The 22,690-nt window shown below is 40.7% G+C and overlaps 1 protein-coding gene across 1 annotated transcript in view; it reads left to right on the forward strand.

Annotated features, from left to right (window-relative positions):
• LOC127567988 (ADP-ribose glycohydrolase MACROD2-like) overlaps window positions 1–22,690 on the forward strand; it is an 874,651-nt gene that overhangs the window by 833,090 nt on the left and 18,871 nt on the right. The window contains exons 13-15 of the mRNA XM_052011231.1: window positions 5,039–5,116; window positions 13,938–14,003; window positions 14,981–15,067. Of these exons, the coding sequence (XP_051867191.1) occupies window positions 5,039–5,116; window positions 13,938–14,003; window positions 14,981–15,067 (231 nt within the window). The remainder of the gene's footprint in view (window positions 1–5,038; window positions 5,117–13,937; window positions 14,004–14,980; window positions 15,068–22,690) is intronic.

Raw genomic sequence — 22,690 nt, forward strand, 5'->3', positions numbered from 1 at the left:
TAAGATCAGCAACCAAGTTCCAGCACAGCAAGATCCCACAACTAGCAATGGTCAGGAAATCTGTTTTTGCAAAGCATGTTGAAGGAAAAAGGTTGGGCAGGGTGCAGGAAGAATTCTCCAATTCTTCGACTTGTGCTGTGAAAGTCAATATCACCTGAAAGGAAGTAAATACCTTCTCTTGTATGGTTGCTGATAGACATTTTCCTTTGGTTGATGGGTCCAGAAGTAGAGCCCATGGGTCATGTTAAGAGACCAGTCACTTCATACTGAAGTGAGGAGAAATTTATTCAGAGAACTGTGAATCTTTAGAATTTTTATTCAAGAAGGCTGTGTGTGTGGATACTTTGTCATTCAGTAAATTAGGATCAAGGCCTCAAATAAAACTCATGATGTGCTGGGCAGCAGTAATCTGTCCCTTACTGTATGCTTTTGAAACCTGGTCAACCTACAGGAGACATCTCAAAGCATTGAAAAATACCACCAATGCTGTCTCCACAAAACTCTGCAAATCCACTGGAAAGATAACCAAATCAATGTCAGCGTCTTCACCCAGGCCAATATTCCCAGCACTGAGACCCTAATTACACTTAGTCAACTCCACTGGACTGGCACCTTGTTTGAGTACCTAGACTCCTAAAACCAATGCTCTATTCCAAACTCCCTCTTGGTAAGGGATTAGCAGGCAGACAGAGGAAGAGATCTGAGAATCTTCTCAAAGCCTCCTTAAACAAATGCAACATCTGCACTGACTCTTTGAAATCCCTGGCCCAAGAAGAAATGGAACATGAGGGATACTATTGTGAACCTCAAGTCCTTGTATCGGGAGTACCCAGAAGTCAAGTGAAAACAGCAACAAGGAATGCATCACCCCACAAAGTATCTTTCTACTGACCCCGTCAAGCAGCTCTTGCCCCATGTATGGAATTGATTGCAATTTCCACATTGGTCTCATCAGAGTCCACAAAACTTGAGTGGAAGCAACTCATCCTCAATCCCAAGCCTAAAAAGAAGATATTCAGGTCTGAGAGTAAAAGATTTTTGAGCACTCGTGCAATTAAAGGATATGCCAATTGCATGGGGAAATGGAATTGTAGAAGATCAGCCATGATCTTTTTGAATTACAGAGCAGGTTTGAGGAGCCCTTATGGCTTACTCCTGCACATGTTCCTTATATTCTTACCTGAAGGACAGCACCTGGGTATTGTACACAGCATAGATTAGTTGCTGGAGTGGAGCTTGAGCCATGGCCTTCAGATCACAGACAAGAGTCTAGACTTCAGAATGTTCAGGTACTGTTGAGGTTTATCTCTTGCAATAGAAGAATAAGATGTCATGGCAATCTACTATCAGTCTGTTAGCAGCTTCTGGTTACAGGTCAGAAATAATAATGGTTTTGTTTATTGATAATTAGCTACCAAAAGGCTAGTTAACAAAATTGTGGCTATGGAATCAAAGGGGGAGTAACGAGATGAAAAGGACAGCAGGATGCAGAGATTGATGGTAAGTGGTTGCTTTGCAGCAGGGCGATGGTGGACAATGGTGTATTCTAGGAATCAATGCTGGGATCATTGTTTTTATATCAGCTAAATGGGCAGACAAGTGGCAGGTGAGAATTAATTCAGAGAAGTGTGAAGTGAAACACTTTGATAAAAAGAATAAAAAATGTAAGAACAGATGGAGCTGGACATATGTGAGCCTACCTCCTTGGAATGACAGGGCATGTTGAGCATGTGGTAAATAAAGAAGATAAGTTTGTAGAATTGAAAAACAGAGGCACAAAATGCAAAGGTAGAGACGTTGTGTTGAACCTCTATACTGTTTGAACCTATATACTCCCTCAGGATCAAGGATGACTTACTTCCACTCTGGTTTTGTAGTTCTGAGGTGGCTGATAAGCCCAGTGTAGGAGCCAAAGACCCTTTCACAGATGGGATAGCAAGTGGCTGATGCACTGGATAATTCTGAAGTGGAGCGCTCCTTCTACAGTTTACCCATGGGGCCTTCTGTGTGGTCCTGCTGAATAACCCGGAAGTTTTCAGTACTGTTTAAAATGCTCCTTTTTAACTTTGAGAGCTCATGGACCAGAGGTTCCTAGAAGTCAGTGGAGATGTTGCACTTCTTCAAGGAAAGTTTGTTCAAGTCATTTTCTCCTGCCTGGTTACCACCTCCCACAACAGAGCGCAGAAGAACGTGTCTGCTTGAGAGTATGATATTGGCATGCGAATGACGTGGCCAGTCCAAAGCAGGTGACTGAGAATAAGACATCTTTATAAGATATCTTTATTAGTCACATGTACATTGAAACACAGTGAAATGCATCTTTTGCGTAGAGTGTTCTGGGGGCAGCCCGCAGCATAGCATGCCCACACCAACATAGCATTCCGCGCCAACATGGCATGCCCACAACTTCCTAACCTGTATGTCTTTGGAACGTGGGAGGAAACTGGAGCACCCGGAGGAAACCCACGCAGACAGGGGGAGAATGTACAAACTCCTTAGAGACAGTGGGCAGAATTGAACCTGGGTCGCTGGCGCTATAATAACGTTACGCTAACTGCTACACTACTGCGCCTGCCCTACAGGGCCTCAATGCAGGGATGTAGGCATGGGAGAGGGTACTGACAGTGAATTTGGAGGATTGTATGGAGACAGCACTGGTACTTATCGAGTGTTTTGAGATGCCTGCTCTGTGTACTCAAGGTCTTAGAAGCACATAGAAGAGCAGGGATCGTTGCTGCTTAGTAGACCATGAGTTAGATGCTAGGTCTGAGGTCTTGATCTTCTTCATATATCCTCTTCAAACAACCAAAGGCTTTGCTGCTCATTGAAGGTGCTGGTGAATTTCATCACCAAGGTCTGCCATTGCCGAGAGGTACTCCCAAGATATGGGAAGTAGTTCATGTTTCCAGAGTCTTGCTAAGAACCTTTATTGTCAGAGGGCAGTGTGGTCCAGCTGGAGAACCAGGCTCTTGCAACCATTGAATGTATTGCCCATCTTCCAATAATACTTCAGTGAATGGGTGGATGATGTCTTGGAGCTTGGCCTCTGAGCATTGGTAGATGTAACTGTCAGATGCTTACTGCAGCTTGACCACTGAGATTCAGGTTACATTTGTTCTGGAGTGCAGTTACTGCAGATTGAATAGTCTCCCAATAGTTCTGAAGGTTAGCTCCACTCCCAGGGAAAGTTTGTTGGAGATAATATTGCTGTGAAAAAGTTTGAGAATATTGTTGGGGAAATGATGCAGCTGTGTTTGACTTACAGTCTTCACTGAAATAGGTACTGTTGAAGACCCCTTGGTTAGTATCATGCAATAATGGAGCAAATATAAGATGCAGAAGAATTTCTGTGAGCAGCCAAATTTGAGGAGTGTGTTCCATAATCCCCCCTGATTTGATGGAGTCAAATGGTTTCATAAGATTGAAGAAAGCCTGTATAAAACACTGGTTAAGCAAATGGAGTAATGTAACCATACTGCGGAGAGGATTTGAAGCTCTTTGCATGGGTGCAGAAAAGATTTACTTGAATGGTTGGAATGAAGAATTTCAGTTCGAACATTGAGCTGGAGAAGCTGGAGCTGTTCTCCTTAGTGTAAGGAAGGTTGAGAGGAGATTTTACACTGGTTTAAGTGGAGGGAAACTTTGTCCATTACTGCATGGTTCAAGGACCAGAAGAGATGGATTAAAAACTTGGGCCAATAGGTATACAATGAATGTGAGAAAAAAACATTTTCACATGGAAGCAAGTTATGACCTGAAGCTCATTGCTAATGAGAATGGTGAGAGCAGAATCAATCAGGGCTTTCAAGGGCAAATTTGGATGTGTACTTGAGGAAAATAATTTAATAATTTTCAGGGCTATAGGAAAAGAACAGGGGAATGGAACGAACAGGTTTGCTGTCATAAACTCTATGGCCTCCTATCCTTCTATGATTTTGTTATATGAGCTTGATGAGTTAATACTGGTTGAAAAATCACTTTCTGTTTTGATTCCCATTGTTCAATATCATTCATTTTCAACTTGAAACAGGAGCAGTTGCATCAAAGAAATTTAACTCTGTGTTTGGGTGGCCTCCTCCACTGCCAGGAGAAGTCCAAGCGCAAACTGGAGGAACAGCACCTCATTTTCCATCTTGAAACCTTACAGCCTAATGGCATGAACATTGAATTCTCCCACTTTAAGTAATCCCCACAACCCCCTGCCAAAACCCCCCTGCCAAGCCCTCCCCCAACTATGCCTCTTCTTTTCTTCCCTTTCCTAGCCTATCTCTTTTTCTACCCCCCTTTTCTCCTCCTTACCTTTGACCCATCCCCTGGTGGATCTGCTCTCCCCTCTTACCCCGCACCTGCCTATCACTATCCCTTACCTGCACCTGCCTATCACCACCTTGTGCCCACCCCGCCTCCCCTCTTTTGTCCACCTATCACTGCTCTGCTTTTCTCTCCTATATATTGGGCTTCCCCTTTTCCTATCTTCAGTCCCGAAGAAGGGTCCTGGCCCGAAACATTGACTGCCTGCTTTTCTCCACGGATGTTGCCTGGCCAGGATCATAGTGTTTTTCAATCTGCTCAAACAACCTGACCAGGTGACAGCTGGCTCAGGGATAGACTCACCATTGATTTCAATAGGGGAGAGCAGCTGCAAGTGATTAACATCGATATTAGTATGTCTAGATTTTTAAATTGTTTATTTAAATATTTTAAGTGTTTTAGTTTTTTTCTAATTTTAATAATTACGTATTTTGAATCATTTGTAAAGATTTATTGTTTTTAAATGTCAGAAGGATTACAAAATATTGATAGTACTTTGACAGCTTCGCAGCATCTCAGGTAGCTGTTTGAGGAATGGAGCCCGTTTCACCTTGGAACATCTTGCCGGGGGAACTGCATGCATCACGGGAATGTTTTACCACTGACTGTAAAATCAGGGACATTCTATTTAGTAATTAATATGAATCAATTTCAGCTTTCAATTTTTAGTGTCAGTGCTATGTTTCAGATTTACCATGTGAATATATTTCCTCTTTCATTTTTACAGCCTCAACAGAAGAGAGTGGTGATGGTGAAGCAAAAAATTCTCCAAAAGAGACAGACGATGAAAAATGTGACTCACCCTGTAAGAACTTTACACATATTGCATTGATAAAATGGTTCTTTGAGAAGACTTTGTTGAAATAGACAAAACATTTAGAACAATGCCTTTTCCTATAGAAAACCATTCTTCAATGTAGCTGAGTCAAAAAGAATTGCTCATACTTTTTATGATCGATAGGAGTGCCACATGGTAGTCATGTTAGCAACGGCTAAGTAAGTAGCATTCTTCCAGAAGGTCATAGGCTCAACAGCTACTCTAGAGATTTGAACAAAACATCCAGGCCAGAGCCCCAACCCACAAATTTTGCTTGCAGTTTTGATGGAGTACTGCACTTTTTTTCAAGCGAATCATTCACCCTTGCCCTTCTGACATAAAAAAAAATCCTCTTGCACTATTATACAAAAAAATCAGGAGAGTTATCCCTGATAGCCTGTCCAATATTTATCCCTTAATTGGCGTCATCTGGTCATTAACACATTGCTATTGGCATGAACGAGCTTGTAGGAAATTGGCTACCGCATTTCCAATATTAAACAGTAACAACACTTCAGAAGTACTTAGGTGATTGTAGCCCACTTTGGGGCATCCTCATGACGGATACCACATGCTCCTGGCCTGCTTCCCATCTTCAATCCTCCATAAACATTCATTCAGACCTTGGCTGCCTATGTCTAAGTTTGTCCTGTGTCTCAGTTGCCCATCAGCACTGTGCTCGACTGCCTACACAGCCTCTCAATCCTGCAGTGCTTTTTAGCGAAGTTTTCTCCTTTGTTTTCTTATCCCATTGTAGCCACAGATATCTGCATTTCTCCATTTCTGGCTTGTTTAACTCTACAATTTTAATTGCTCCTCATTGTTGAGATCCTAAACTCTGAAGTTGTCCTTTTAATCTTTCTGTTTCTCTACCTCTCTCTTATTTAAGACCCTTAAAACTTGCCTTTTGAGTTTGTTCCATCACACGGTAAGATTATCGCTGATCTACCTCAATTCCTTTTCTCATTACCCCTTGATACTCTAAGTGTCCATGAGAGCAAATGAAGAGAAACTTGTATTGACAAGCTATGATGAGTCAAATGGAAACACTCAACAGGTGAGGCCACATCACTGGAAAGAAAAACAGAGTTAATGTTTCAGGTCAAATAACCCTTCAATGAGAAATTCAGGTGAATGGTCTTCAACCTGAAAAGTTAACTGATTGAAGGGTCTTCAAGTTGAATTGTTAACTGTTTCTATCTCCACAGATGTTGCACATACTGAGTAGTTTTTCCAGCAGTTTTTTGGTTTATTTCAGATTTCGAAGATCTGCTGTTTTTTTTGATTTTCAATGATACAGATGGAATGGGCAGATGTTTGAGAAAATAAACGATGAGATAGAATTGTTGGGTGGAATAGCTTGCTGTATGTACATTAAATGTACTCAAAAGGTTGTCGAGAATGAAAGAGTAAATGGCTCTCCAAAGGCTTAGAGGAATATTTTGCCCAACTAATTTTTCCATGCTTCCTTACTGAGGATTTTGCACCAACACCTTTGAGAGGCACAGTGTAATATTCCAGAGAAAGGATATCACACTGTGCGGAGGGATGTCTTGTATTTTGTTATGGTTAGCTTTGTTATCAGGCCAGAGCTCAAAGCGCCCTTTACTGAATCTAAGCTCTGCCAGAGCATTCTGGCAGTATGTGGAAGTATTTACAAAGGGCAATGCCAGTTCCTCACCTTGCTGAGAAAACCAGTGTGTATCCACAAAGAATGTAGAGCACACGAACACTCAACCATAGAGCCATAGAGCAATACAGCATGGATGCAGGCCCTTTGACCCAATGAATCCCTGCCAACCACAGTGCCCACCCATCTAGCCTTCAGCCCATATCCTTCTAAGCACCACTGCTGCATGTACCTATCCAAGTGTTTCTAAAATGTCACTGTTGTACCTGCCTCAACCACTTCCTCTGGCAGCTCGTTCCACATACTCACTGCCCTCTGCGTGAAAAGGTTGCCCCCCAAGTCCCTTTTAAATCTTTCCTCTCTCACACTAAATCTATGCCCCCCAGTTTTGGACTCTCCTACTCTGGGGAAAAGACTGCTACCATCCACCTCAACTATGCCTCACACGATTTTATAAACCTCTGTATGATTGCCCCTCATTCTCTTACACTCCAAGGAATAAAGACCTGGCCTGGCCAACCTCTCCCTATAACTCAGGCCCTCTAGTCCTGGTAACAGCCTCATAAATCTTTTCTGTACTCTTTCCAGTTAACCACATCTTTCCTATAACAGAATGACCAAAACTGTGCACAGTACTCCAAGTGCAGCTTCACCAACGACTTATACAACTGCAACATAGTATCCCGACTCCTATACTCAGTGCCCTGACTGCTGAAGGCCAGCGTGCTAAACACCTTTTTTCACCACTGCCTACCTGTGACACAGCTTTCAGCAAGCAATGCACTTATACTCCTAGATCCTTCTTTTCCATTGCACTCCCTCATGTCTTATCATTCATAGTACAAGTCCTATGCTGGTTTGACTTTCCAAAATGCATCACGTCTTACTTACCTGTATTAAGATCCATTTGCATCCCCTCGGCCCACTTCCCAAACTGATCAAAACCCCCTGTAATCTACGATAACCTTCTTCACTATCAACGAGACCTCCTAATTTCGTGTCAATCCGCAAACTTGTGCATCTGCATCTAAATCATTTATATAAATAACAAATAACAAGGGTCGCTGCATGGACCCCTTTGGCACACCATTAGTCACCAGCCATCGTTCTGAGAAATGGCCTTCAACCACACCCTCTGCTTCCTACCTCTGAGGCAGTCTTGAATCCACCTATCTAGCTTTCCATGGATTCCATGGGACCTAACCTTCCAAACCAGTCTCCCGTGCGGGACCTTGTCGAAGGCCCTGCTAAGGTCCAATTAGACAACATCCACTGCCCTACCCTCATCTACCTTTTAGTTACCTCTTCAAAAAACTCTAAAAGGTTCGTCAAGCACAGCTTTTCACACAAAAAACTATGCAGACTCCTCCTAAACAGACTCCATTTATCCAAATGCTGATAGATCCCGTCCCTCAGAATTCCCTCCAACTTCCCCACTACTGACGTCAGGCTGACCAGCCTGTAGTTCTGTGGCTTGTCCTTGCTACCCTTCTTAAACAACAGAACAACATTAGCCACCTTCCAGTCTTCAGGAACTTCACCAGTGGCTAACAATGAAGCAAATATCTCTGCAAGGGTCTCCACAGTGTCTCCTCTAGCCTCCCACAAAGTCCTAGGATGCACTCAGTCAGGTCCAACGGATTTATCCACCTTAATATGCTGTAAGGCTGCAAATAACTCCTTCCTGGTAATATGAATGTTCTCCAAAACATCTCCACTTGTTTCCCTTATCTCTTGAACAACCATGATTTTCTCCTCAGTAAACGCCGAGGTAAATATTTGTTAAAAATCCCACCTGGGATGGCTCAAGACATAGGCTGTCCTGCTGATCTCTAAGGGGACCTAGTCTCTCCCTGGCCACTCATTTAAACTGCATTTATTTCAATGCATGAAGTTTAACAGGTAAGACAGACAAACTCAGTGTGTGTATTGGCTATGAGGACTGGGATGTTATAGGCATAAAAGGAACATGGCTGAGAGAAGGGCTATTCCAGAATACAGATACAAGTAACTTTACTCCTAATATAGCCTCAGAACCTCTTAGGATTTTCCTTAACTTACCTGCCAGATCCATCTCATACCCTAACTTTGCCCTCCTTATTAAGAGTATTCTTGATCTTTTTATAGCCATCAAGGGATTCATTCACCCCAGCCTCCTAAACACAATGTATGTTTCCTTCTTTTTCTTGACCAGAGCCTCAATATCCCTTGTCAGCCAAGGTTCCCTAAACTTGCCAGGTTTACCCTTCACCCTAATAGGAAATGCTGCTCCTGGACTCTTGATATCACACTCTTAAAAGCCTCCCACTTGCCATTCTTTCTTTTCCCTTCAACCTCTGCTTGATCCTGCCTAATTCCCCCAAAATTAGCCCTGCTCCAGTTTAGGACCCTAACCTGTGGACCTGTCCTATCCTTTTCCATCACTGTCGTAAAACTAATAGAATTATGGTCACTTGAGCCAAAGTGCTCCCTGACCGCCACTTTCATTACCTGCCCTACCTTGTTGCCTAAGAGAAGGTCCAGTATTGCATCCTCCTGAGTAGGGTCATCTATATATTGACTCAGGGAACTTTTCTGGACACGTTTCACAAATTCCACCCCATCTGGGTAATCCAGTCAATACAGGGGTAATTAAAATCTCCCACTAATAAAACCCTATTATTCTTACAACTGTGAGCACTTTCTCTGTGCACCTGCTCCTTAAGTTCCCGCTGACTATTGGGGAGTCTATAATACAGCCCCACTAGAGTGACCCTCCCTTTCTTGTTTCTATTTTCTACCCATATGGCTTCACTGGATGATCCCCCAAGAATGTCATCTCTAAGTACTGCTGTTACGTCCTCCCTTATCAAAAAGGCAACACCCCCTCCTCACTCTGTTATGCCTGCAGCATCAGTATCCTGGAATATTGAGCTGCCAGTCCAGCCCTTCTCTCAGCCATGTTTCTTTTATGGCTATAACATCCCAGTCCTCAGAGCCAATCCATGCTCTGAGTTTATCTGCCTTACCTGTTAAACCTCCTGCATTTAAATAAATGCAGTTTAACTGGGTATTCCTTTCCCTGCCTTTACTGTGCCCCTGGCTATCCTGATTACTAAACTTGCTCTTGCTGGCTACCACTTTATCCCATGACTTGCTCCTGCTCAGAGTCCCATCCCCTGCCAACCTAGTTTAAACCCTCCCGTGCAGCACTAGCAAACTTTCCTGCAAGGATATAGGTCCCTCTCTGGTTCAATTGCAACCTGTCCCTCTTGTACAGGTCGCCTCTGCCCCAGAAGAGATCCCAATTGGTCCAAGAACCTGAATCCCTGCCCCATGCACCAGATCCTCAGTCACAAATTCATCTGGCCTATCCTTCTATTTCTGACCTTGCTAACACGTGGCACGGGGGGTAATCTGGAGATCACTGCCCTCGAGGTTCTGCTTCTTAGCTTCTTACCTAACTCCCTGTCCTTATTTTGAAGAACCTCATCCCTTGTTCCACCCATGTCATTTGTACCAACATGTACCACGACTTCTGGCCATTCGCCCTCTCACTGGAGAATTTTCTGCAGCCACTCAGAGACATCCTTGACCCTGGCATCTGGGAGGCAACACACCATCCTGGCATCTCTTCTGCGGCCACTGAATCTCTTGTCTGCCCCCCCCCAACCATCGAGTCTCCCATCACGTCGCCCTGTCTGGCTACACTCTTTCCTTCCAGGGCCTCAGAACCAGTCACAGTGCCAGAGACCTGATTACTGCTGCTAGACCCTGAAAGAACATTCCCCTCAACAGTATCCAAGGAGGTGTACCTGCTTGTGAGGGGAATGGCCACAGGGGAACCCTGCACTGTCTGCCTACTGCCCTTACTTTTCCTGGTGGTCACCCATCTATCTGAAGCCTTTACCTTGGATGTGACCACCTAAGTAAAAGTCTCATCTGTGAAGTCCTCAGTTTCCCGGATGATCCTGAGCACATCCAACTCCAGCTCCAGTTCCAGTTCCTTGACTCAATCTGTCAGGAACTCCCACAGATGTAGTCATCAGGGAGACAATGAGGTTCCCTGACTTCCCACATCTTGCAGGAGGAGCATTCACTAACTGCCATCCTGCCTACACTGAATCAAATACTAAGGATCAACAGCAATATAAAACCTTACCTGTTCTTACCTGTGTCTTCTCACCAAAGCCTTTTTAAAGATCTGCTCTCGCTCTCAACATCTGGACCACTTACTCATACCATCTTCTCTCTGCTGTTCCAATAGCCACACAGATGTCCATCCATTAAACTTGGCCATTTTCTTCAAGTGATCAGTTGTAAATGTGCTGTGTTTCAGGATAAAAGATAATCTCCAGGCACAAATTTTCACAAATGGTGTAATGTGCATTTTGAGCAGTTTCAAATTCCTTAATTCACCTAATCCATAGGTTCTTTTAACCACCTTTATTTTTGCTTATACAAGTTATTTATTTTGTGTGAACAATATTTCTGTTGGTGCAAAGTCAACTGTAGTGAAAAATTAATGGAAAAAAATCATTGTTGTCAGGGGAGGCCCCCCCATGGCACATCAATGAACATTTTATTTGTTCCCCACCACTTCAAAATTCACTGTGATTCAAGATATTGGATGTAACTGAAAGGCCTTTACAGACTTTTCTTAGTGTTCTGCAACATTGTGGAATCTATAAAGTGAATTCTCAGATAAGTCTGGGAACAGGACCAGGTCTGAACAAGGGAGGGAGGTTCAGGCCAGGGGATCTGCTTGAAGTCCGATCAAGGTCTAGGCCAGAAGTCCAATCCAATTGAGACCTGTGAGTGGAGTCTATGGAGGAACTGGAGATGGGGTTGAGATCTAGTGGGGGCCTGAGATACGAGTCAGCAGCCCAGTGAAGGACGGTGGATGTGGGCCAGGGTTAGTCATGCTCTTTAAAAGTGATAGGGTAGGATAGTCTGAAACGGAAGAAGAGGGAATTGATATTGAAAGCTCAGACAGGGTAGTGGGTGAACCATTGTGCAGGTGGGTGACAGGAGGGAAGATTGCTTTGAGTTGGAAGTCAGCATTAAACTTGGTTGTTCTGAGAGTTCCCACTAACAGACGCACCTCAAAATAATGTGACATAATATTTTGGAACCATTGTTCCACACATATCTGACATGAAGTTGCATTATTGCAGAAGAACAATTTGCATCCATAAGGTTGAATTTCTGATGTATTTTGATATACTTGGAACCTGAAATGATCAACTATATATTTGCATAACAGATATAAAAATGCTATGTAATTTTACCTGCCTTGAACATCCGGGCCTACATGTTTAAATAAAACCAGTTTGACTTTGAAAATTGGACTTAAAAAGAAAAATTAGATGCATTTCCTGTACAATCCTCCATTCTGTTTTGGTGACCTTACACAAGCATAGCACCCAAGGGTTTGAGCACATACTTAATCTTCATGATCTTTATCGCTAATTATTGAGATCCCTTCTTTGCAATTATTATTTGGAACTGAATAATGTAATTCATTTTGACAGATACAACATTATATGCAGCACAGCTTCCTCACCGATCTTTGCAACAGGTTCATTAGTGTGCTATTGTGACTTACCTGCAACATAAAAGAAGAGCTTGATTGCCTTTGAAGGGCAGGATACTGTGTTTGAGCTGTAAAGATTGACAAGTATTTTTCGCATGTTCTGACGGCAATTTGCATTCCACACACATTTAAGGTTCATCTCTCATCAGCAAACTTTTTTGAACTCTTGTGGTCAATTATCCAACAATCTTTTTGCACTTCAGTTTGCAAATATTGGACAACTATATTTCTTAAAAAAGATTTCCATGCCATTTATTCATAATTTTTAAAAATTTGTCTCCTTAAATATTTTTGTGATCATTCAAAATTTTAGCACACTATATCTCATCATACAGTGCTGTTTTAAAGTGAAACTTATGTCTTTTTGTTTTACAAATTTAATGTCAAAAATTTGAAATGGGATCCTTTTCCAGTAAATGTAAATGGTAGAGCTTGTTCAGTTTTGACATAATTAGAGTTGGGCACTCAACTACAGTGCCTGGTGTGATGACTACTTCAAAATGACAGCTGCCTTACCCATGAAAACAGTATAGTGTAGTATACATTGACAACAATAAGAATTGTAAAAAAGGAAAAAAATTGCTTTATTGTAGCTTTCTACAATTCCTCAAATCACTTTACAGTCAAAGAAGTACTTCTGAAATGAACCCAGTGTTGTAGTGTAGCAAACAGGATAGACAATTGGCATACAGTAAGCCAAAAATAACATTTCAGTGATGTTGAATGATGAATAAATATTGAACAGGACACCAGGAATAACTCCCCTTCTCTTCTTCAGAATATGGTCACTGGATTGTTTACATTCACCCAGAAAGCAAACAAAGTCTGGCTCTAATATTACATCCTCAAGTTAAAACCTCTGAAAGCGCAACGCTCCTTTGGTACAGCATTGAAGTAACAGAGATCTGGGCTATAATTTGCTGACCAGTCTCAACAACCCTCCACAAGCTTCCCCAGCCTTTCAAATTATAAGAGTATGAAATATTACTTTTCGGCTTATGGATTTAAAAAATAGGAACAGGAGTGGGCTTTTTCCACGATTCAGTGAGGTCTAACTTGAACTTCTTTCCTGTCTGTTTCCCCATGTCCCTTGATTCTATTAGTGCTTAAAAATCTATCAGTCTCAGGCTTGAATATAATTAATTCCTAGATATCCCTGGCTCTCTCAGGTAGAAAATTCTGAAGAAAGCCCCCAAACACTTAATTCTTGAATACCCAACCTGAGATACATGAAATGTTGAAAGTTGCCTAACACATATAGAAACTACCGTTAACTAGAAATTCAACCCTGCTTGGCAGCATTAAGTACACTATATGGTCACATTAGCACATTGTACTCTACCTTCAAAAGATTTGAGTACAATGCCCTAACATTATCATGGAGCACATACAGCACTGTCGATAGAGATGAATTTCTAAGAATTTATCTTTTACCATCTCTGTCATTCAGTTGAATCTTTTTTGGTGAAGCTGCTTTTATTTTACTTCACCTATATGTAAATAGAGATCATGAAATTGAACTTTAAGATTGTTAACCCTTTTTGGGAATGAATTTCAAAGCAAATGAACGGTTCTTCATTTTGTTCTTGTGTTTGTTTTTGCAGTACCTTTAGTTAGTCACGATGATGACTCAAAACTACACGATGTGTACATGGACAGCCAGACTGAAGGTATAAATTAACTTGACACATTTAACATCACTGTAAACAATTGAGAATGCATTATATTTTAAACCCACATCAGGCAACTTCTCGGTGGCCTGATTCTCCATGTAATTAATAGACACCTTTTGCTTGAGGAAGAACTTCATATCTTGAAGGGACTAACATAAACCTATCATTAGTATGATTCAAGAAAGCTTTACATCTGAAGTGGTCAAAATTGTGCAAAATTCAGGGAGTGGAGTTTCTGCTTAATTGCTCAGGGTCTTTCGGTGCAATTCATTCAAGGTATAGCAAAAGGTTGCAGAACTTTAAGCAGATTTTATGTTCATTCCAGAATCTTGTGTGCAGGTGTGCTGGCTGTACCCACAAAACTAGCTGCAGCTCCCAAGTGAATTAATCACCGTGAAAAGTTTTTGCTGATAGTGGTCATTTGTGAGCCTATGTGAAGACTTGATAAATGAAGCTGGTTTTCTCAGGTGCCAGAGCAACAATATGCACCCTTTAAGAGCTTTTGAATATAATATTTTTAATTAATTAAGAACTGACTGCTTGTGTATATTATTTTGTAAAAAATCATTGACTGTAATTTAAAAGTGTTATTCTCAAAGATCATGGATGTACATTTCAATTAACTTTGTTTTTGTATTTGCTTTATTAATCGAACTGCACTAAATTACAACTCTTATCATAGAATGATTTTTCATCATGAAATTAATCTGCAAAGATTGCATTTTGAAAACATTGCTGGTTCTTGGCAAATTTTACACCTGCCCGTGAACAAAAAGTGGTAGAAAAAGCACTTCTCAAAATGGGTATATTTTTGGACTTTACATCTATTATGTAACCTTGGATCTCCGTTTGGAAACCAGTTCCCTGAAAATGAATTTTGCTTTCTTAATATCATCATGACAGCTTAAAATCAGGAGATTAAATTAGCACTAAAACATGTTTTTTTTTGCATTTTTGTTTAAACTGCTTTTTAGATAAACAAGAAGACAATGTAATGCTTAGCCAGCCTTGTACCCAGACAGAAGAAATGGAGATGGGCAGCTCCCAGGAACAGTCAGAGGGTAAGAACTTGTTTACATATCAGTACAAGAACAGCCAGAGTAACTTGCAATCTGATTCCACATACACTTGATACATTATTAACAGTACTCTTCTGTGTATTTTTGAAATCCTGAGAGATCAGAGAATTGAGGGATATGGGAAACTGACACAGAAGAGGGGCAGAAACAGCATAGGACAGTCTTGATCATATTGAATGGTGGGGCAGGCTCGATTGGCCTACCCCTGCTCCTATTTACTGTGTTCTTGTGTGCACTGCTCATTTGGAAACTTCATCCATGCCATCAACAACTCTAGGTTCAGCTTCTGAAATGCTGTTCTCATTCACTTGCTGAGTTCCATTTGAGTAAATGGGCATGTAATTAGCAAATACATTTCAACAGGGGTGAGGTTATTGAATCTAGGTAATATAAACAAGGTTATACTTTGCTTGGAAATTAAGTATCTTAAGAGGAGCAAGAAAGCAAAGATATCTGGTGGTAAAAGTAGTGGCACAGTTTGTAAGACCATTAAAAATAAACATATCACTGAATTTGCTGGAATGCACTGGTTTTATCAGCTCAGTCTAGCTAAAATCAGCCAACCTCATTCAGGAGATCAGGTGATTTCAAATCTATTCTGCCTAGCAAAAGTTTCTGCAAACTTCATTAGATTGCCAGATTGAAACAATCCCCAAGGCAAGTCTCTGCTGGTTGCAGTCAATTTGAGAATGTTCCTCAAATTATCCTTGCTTCAGCTCACAGATATACTAGGCACATTTTTAAGAGTTTTTGACTCTTTCTCTGAAATAAATCAAAAATCCTGTTTTTTTAATTCAAAGAAAATTATCTTAAAGAAGTGATTATGTTCCACAAAGCTGCTGGATCCTGTTGGTTCATGAAATATTCTGCATTTGTGATTATCCAAATGAGTTTGGATGAGGACTTGAGCCATAGCTTTGCTTTGGTAAAGCAATCTAATTTCAAGCATAATTGGTATCGACTTTCTGAATTGCATCCAAAGCGGAAACCGTCAACCCCTAGGAAGATAAAAGTCAGTCTCTCTCTATTTGAGATGGTTCAGCAATTTATTCCAACGTCCAATGCCTTGCAGAACTGAACCTTTCAAGATGTACAAGATTAATTTTAACTTCATTCAATCTCACTTGTCTGACACAAGGATCAGTTTAAAGGCTATTGTTCCACTGTAGAATTTTGTCTCAGGCTTGCAAGCCTCTTAGTGAAGAAATCCTCTTAAAACTAATTCAAGCTGAGTCCATTCTATCCGTAAAACCTGGTTAATCAGTGGATAGTAAGATTGGCTGCATAGATTAACAGGAAGGGAGTTTAGAGCATTTTAAACTGTGTGCAACTTCATTTTTATTTTGAACCTTGTGGGTAGAATTAGCATATATCAGGACTTAAAACATGACCTACAAGATAATGGATTCAGGTGTCTGCTCCTACCAAAGAGAGAATTTGTGAAAAAATTTAGAGAATGCAATACAAAGAATGGATTTGTGCAAAAGTAGCGATGATTTAATATGAAAAAATATATAGAGAAGATAAGACTTAATTCCATGCTCAAGACCTGCACTCTGTTGAAAGTTAATACTCCATCATCTGTTTGTATTGGATCTGAACTGAAGTTAACCCTATTCAAAGTAATGTCAAAGACATTATATAAGATATTTTTACAAAAATCCTAAAAAAAAAATCAATCATAATGTGAAATTGAAATGTGTATGTGTGTGTGTGGGACCATGTGTGTATATATACACACACATGGTCCTATATATATAGACATGCATTGTTTTTCAAAACAGTACTGTTACCAAAACATTAAAACCATGATTGCTCTTAATTAAGGGATCCCCAGCATGTCTCTCAGAAGCCAAAGAGTGCAATGCTGAGAATGATTCAGGCTGAAATGCCTTCCATTATATTCCCATTTCTTTTGTGAAAGGAACAAATTCATGCAGAGAGCATAGTTCCCAACTAAGACTCCACAGTATAAAGCAAAATAATGACTGTTAAGCAGCCCCTTTTTAATCCTCACTCTTCTGTACATACTCACGGAATCTTGCATATATTTGAAGAATCCCTACCTTAAAAGATATATTTTGCAACTTTGTATTTTAGAAATATTGGAGCAATTTCCATTTTTATTTTTATTCCCATTCATTATCCACTGATCACAGCACCTGTACAAAAAAGGCTGTGATTAAAGTGCGCTCTGGACCAATTAAGGTTCACATTCCATCTGTGAGAATGTCTTACTTTAACTTTTCACCTGGGTGGTCCCACTCGTTGCTCAGTGGGTAACAATCTCCCTTTGACTCAGAAAGCTGTAGATTCAAGATGCACTCCAGAAAGTTGAACTCAAAATCTGCACTGCTTCTTCAATGCAATGCTGAGAGAGTGCACTGTCTGAGGTTAGTCACTAAATCAAAACCTCAGCTGCACTTTCAAATAGGACTAAAAGATCCCAGAGTATTATTTCAAAGAACATTTATTCCTGGTGACCTTGACAATATTTGTCTCTCAATCAACATTGCTTGAACCGTTTATCTAGTCATTATCACATTGCTGTTTGTGATGGTTTACCCCACATAAATTGCCAGCTGCCTTTCACATAATGCAAATACATACTTCAGAAGTATTTAATTGCCTACTGTAATGTAGTGGTGAGTTTTTCATACAGGAAGAAAATGTTTTCTAACCTAAAAATAAGCTCTTTTTTGATATAAAGTGGTGCAACACTTTGTTATTTAATGCATCACAAGATTTCAAGATGCCTTGGATGTTTGTTGGTGGTAGAAAGAATGGTAGGCAGCAGAATGAAAAATAGGGCGATTCCAGTCTGATGGTCCTGTTGCACTAGCAACCCAATTTACATGGGCAAATGCCCTTGTACTAGGCTATCACCCTCCTCCACCACTCATCTGCACACTTGCCCCTGCACATTCCTGGCCTTATTCCAGTCGCCCTACAGCCCTTCCCGTTGCTAGCCGCACTCCAACTCCACCCCCCACCCTTACCACTACTGCAGGTAGTAATAATGTAAGAATGTTGCACACAACCATGTACTCTGCATAAGTGGTGTTAGTCCATACACACACAGCAGCCATCTGTAGCCCCTTCCAGTCTGAGAAACAGGCATTAACCACTCCCCTTAATCAACGTCCAGCTGGTGTGCTGCCGGAGCCAGGCTGGGAGCAGGGGTTGAACTGGGGCCGGGAGCATGGGCTGGGGTGGGGTGGGATAGGATAGGAATAGGTAGGAGAGGGGTCGGGAGTTTCTCCACCCGGGGAGCTGCGAAAAGCCAGATGATTCAGGAACGTTCATGAAGCTCCCCTTCATGCAAAGGCAATTGCTCACCCCTCCAAAGACTGTTCATGTAATTTTTTAAAATCATCAATTCCCTAAGCTTTGGCCACTGCTAACAAGGTTAGAACTTAATTGCTTGTGAATATGATGGTGGGACGTTTTAACTGCTCATGGCAGTTTGGTGCTATTGTGTAGCTTGTTAAGTCATTTCACAGGACAATTAAGAGTCAGCTTTTGCTTTGAGTCAGTAATCACATATCGGCCAGATGGGAAGGATGGTAGGTTTCCCTTCCCTAAAGGTCAGTTATTTTATTCCAGTTTTAATTAACTAAAAATTGCTGAATTTAAATTCTCCAATATGCTGTCAAATTAATCAAACATTAGCACTGACCTCTGGATTCCTTGTCCAGGAACGTAGGCAGTGAATGGTGGAACAGGCTAGAGGGGCTGAATGGCCAACTCCTATTTCTATCTACCTATTCCATTATCCTAGTAGTAGGAATGGAGTTTTCTCCACCTTAGCCCCAGCTGCATTGAGGTTAACTGACCTGCCACTGGGCATCTTCCCTTATTTACCTGTAGTTTGTGACTGCTCTGTCAATAGTCTGGTGAAAACACAGGGTCATATTGTGCAATTGCCCCACTACCAATTCTACTGTTGGTTCCAGCATGTAACAGCACTCATTTCCTGACATTATCAACTAAGGGTTTGGGCTAATGGGCACTTATTTCCACACATTAATCAGAGTAATCCCAAAGATCGATTTTTTTTTAACAATGAATGTCCTAGAAGTTTTTAAGGCCTTTTGTATTGTAGGGCAAGCCTTGAGAGAGCAATCTAACAGCACTGCTCTTCTGGGTTTACTTTAAACTATTCTACATGTCTGCCTATGAAGTAATGGTAAGTGGGGAGTGTATTAACAGGCTTCTAGCTGTTATTTTGACCCTTGATCGATAGAATGCTGAAGTCTTAATGGTGCATTATGAGAGCAGCCCTGAGATAATAGATTTGCAGTGCACTTCGCAGTCCCCATAAGACTAAAAATAGCCAGAGTGACCCAGTGGAAAATAGTCTTGGCTGCTGGCAGTCTAACAGTTTTATATTGATGTCGTTTCAGGATCTGGTAGTTGAAAGCAATGTAAAAGCAAATTTTGTTTGTGCATACCTATTTTAATAAAAAAGAAAGATTTGAATTTGTGAAATACCTCTTACAACCTTGAACACCCAAGGCACTTGAAGGAAATATGTAGCCAGTTTGTTTGGAATAAGATCCCACAAATAGCAATGTGATAATAGCCAGATAATCAGTTTTTTTGCAGCTAATGACTGAGGGATGAATATAGGCCAGGACACTAGAGAGAACTCCCCTTCTGTTCATTAAAATGGTACCATGGGATCTTTTGTGTCCGAATGAGGCAACAATAGGTCTCAGTTTATCATCTCGTCCAAATGCCTGCATCTCCAGCACTGCCCCACTCACATAATATGGCATTAGAAAGCATCAACTTGAATCATGAGACAATCATCTCATTCAGAGTGAGAGTGTCACTCATACAATCATAGTGTTGGATAAAACATGCAACAATGCATGTCCCATTTAAGAGCAACACTAGAACAGGAGAGAAACCTACATCTTAAGATGTTCAACTCCGGCTGGTAGTGCTGAATCTATATGTATATAGTAGTATTAGTATGTTATACTCTGCCTCAGAAGTTTATACCCTGCAAGGAATTTTGAAAGCAGACTACTCTGTCACACAAAAAGCCAAAAAAAAACCCAGATGCTGCCTTCCAGATTCCAACCATAATGCATAAAAAACAATTTTGCTCATGTCCCTTCTAATTCTCTTCCCTTATATTTGATACATATGACCACTGGTTCTTCAGGGCTCCCACTATCCACTTCGTCCAGACCCTTCTTTGTTTTATTTACTTCTATCAAATCTCCCTTCAGCCTTCTTTTCTCCAAAGAAAATAATTACTGTTTATGTATCACTCAGGTTAAACTGACCAGCCTGGTTTATCCTTGCTTTCTTTTTTGGACAAGCAAGTAACATTTTTAATTCCCTGGGAAGACCTACCCCCACTCCACTCCATCCAAAGTACTTTGGAAGATTTGTGGTCAATGTCCCCACAATATCCATCCATACTTTATTTAGAATCACAGGATATGTCCATACAATCCTGGTAACTCACCTATTTTAAATTCAGCCAGTTTTATCAAACTTCCCTGCTATAAATTTTTAATGTATCCAATGTCTCAACTAATTCCTCCTTCACTATTACATGGGAAGCGCCTTCTTTGCTTTTGTCTGGTGAAGTGAGGTGCAAAGTACTCACTTAGTAGTTTAACATTAGAACATAGAACAGTACAGCATAGGAACAACCCCTTCAGCCCACGATGTCTGTGCCAAACATGATGCCACGTTAAACTAAATCTCCCTGCCTGCACGTGATCCATATTCCCCCTATTCCCTGCACATTCACATCTATCTAAAAGCCTCTTACATGCCACTATCATATCTGCTTCCGCTATTACCCATTGCAGCCCATTCCAAGCACATGTGTAAAAAAAACTTGCCTTGCACACCTCCTTTAAACTTCTTCCCTCTCACTTTACATGCATGTCCTCTGGTATTTGACATTTATACTCTGGGATAAAGATTCTGACCATCTACCCTGTTAACATTGCCCTCACTGTCCACATCCAAATATCCATTTTTGTCTTTTATGGGCCTCACTCCTCTATGTAACATCCTTTTACTATTTATATGCTACAGAACACTTCTAGATTCCTGTTTATGTTGATAGCTAATCTTTTCTCACATGATTTATTTGCTTCTTTCACAAAGTGTGGTGGAAGCAGAGTCCTCCAGAGCAGAGGCCTACTTCTGCTCCTACTACATTTGTATATATGTACATAACAAGTATGACTAGGTATACTATAGTGATGTTTTCGCTCTTGGTCCCAAACTCCATAGTAGCTGCTGGCTGTGAAAAGAGTCAAGTCTATAGACACACGTGCTCTCTGTCTGGGGTATCCTGATGCGGGCAAGACCACAGAAAGAAATTGGGGCTCAGTGACAATCCCTTAAAAAGGCTGCATTCAGGTTAGATCTGATGCTGGTAATCGTAGCTTGGAACAGAACCATTAGGACATCCTCCACTTTGCCCACCCCAGCCCATGCCCTAACACTGTCATGTAGTCTTATTAACTGTCATGTAGTCTTATTAAGTATTTTGAAAATGTAATTGCAAGACACTTTTATGTTTAATCTTGTGTCTCTGGGGAATGGAGCTTAAACATAAATCAGTGGCTGGTCTATTTTTCTTTATTCCTGCTGCTGATGCAATTCGAGGTCAGTTTGAGGTACAGTTCTGCTCTTTGATGAGTTAGAAGGTCTAGAAACAGCTCTTTATGAGCCATTTAATACTCTACTTCTCCAACTAATTCACCCATGGAGCTCCTCTGTTTGCTGAGGATTTCGTAGACACCTTCATTGATAAAATTGCTGAACATCTTTGCACCTGTAGATGAATTGGCAAGTGTTAACATTCTAAATCTCTGTGAATTAGAAAGATGGGAAAGCATTGGAAATAATGCCTGTATTCGAAGATATTCCTATTATTTAGTCCCTTTCATGACTGCCCATTCTCTGTTTTCCTACATTTATCATGTTTCACCCCACACAGATAAATGGAGCAAAATTATTCAGAAAATTCTCAAGCTATTACCAGATCAGCTGAGTACGTCACAATGCAGCTTCTCACAATGTTAAAATTTACTTTTTGATCCATAAATAGATTGACAGCTCAGTACAGCAAAAGAATGCTCTCAGAATAAAGTCAGAACAATTAATAGTCTCAAATATCAGCAGCATTAATAACTGAGTTATGTTGTGACAGAAAAGATTATAACATTGCATTCTTATTTTCATAATTTAATATTTAACAATTTTCATTTTTGTGTTGCAATCACATTTGCAGACATTCCTTTGCACTTCTTAACATACATAATTAATCTTGTTTTGAATATTCTGCTATCTACTGCATAGTGTACTAGTAATTTAAAAAGTATTCTGCAATCCAAATAAAACTTCTGAATTTTAACAATAGCTACAGCACCGGTTAATAAATAGTTTCGAACAATATCCAACCTGGACTGAGTTCTGAACAAAAAGCAGAGATTGAGATCTTGATGCAAGTGTTACTTTAAGCCAGTAACTTTTTTTATCAAACATAGAGTTCATTTTCTAATTATTCCTCTCTAAAATGCAGGCAAATTGTCAAAGAGCAAGTTTTATTTTATTATATTG

The sequence above is a fragment of the Pristis pectinata genome, chromosome 3 (assembly GCF_009764475.1).
Source record: "Pristis pectinata isolate sPriPec2 chromosome 3, sPriPec2.1.pri, whole genome shotgun sequence".
Lineage (NCBI taxonomy): Eukaryota > Metazoa > Chordata > Chondrichthyes > Rhinopristiformes > Pristidae > Pristis > Pristis pectinata.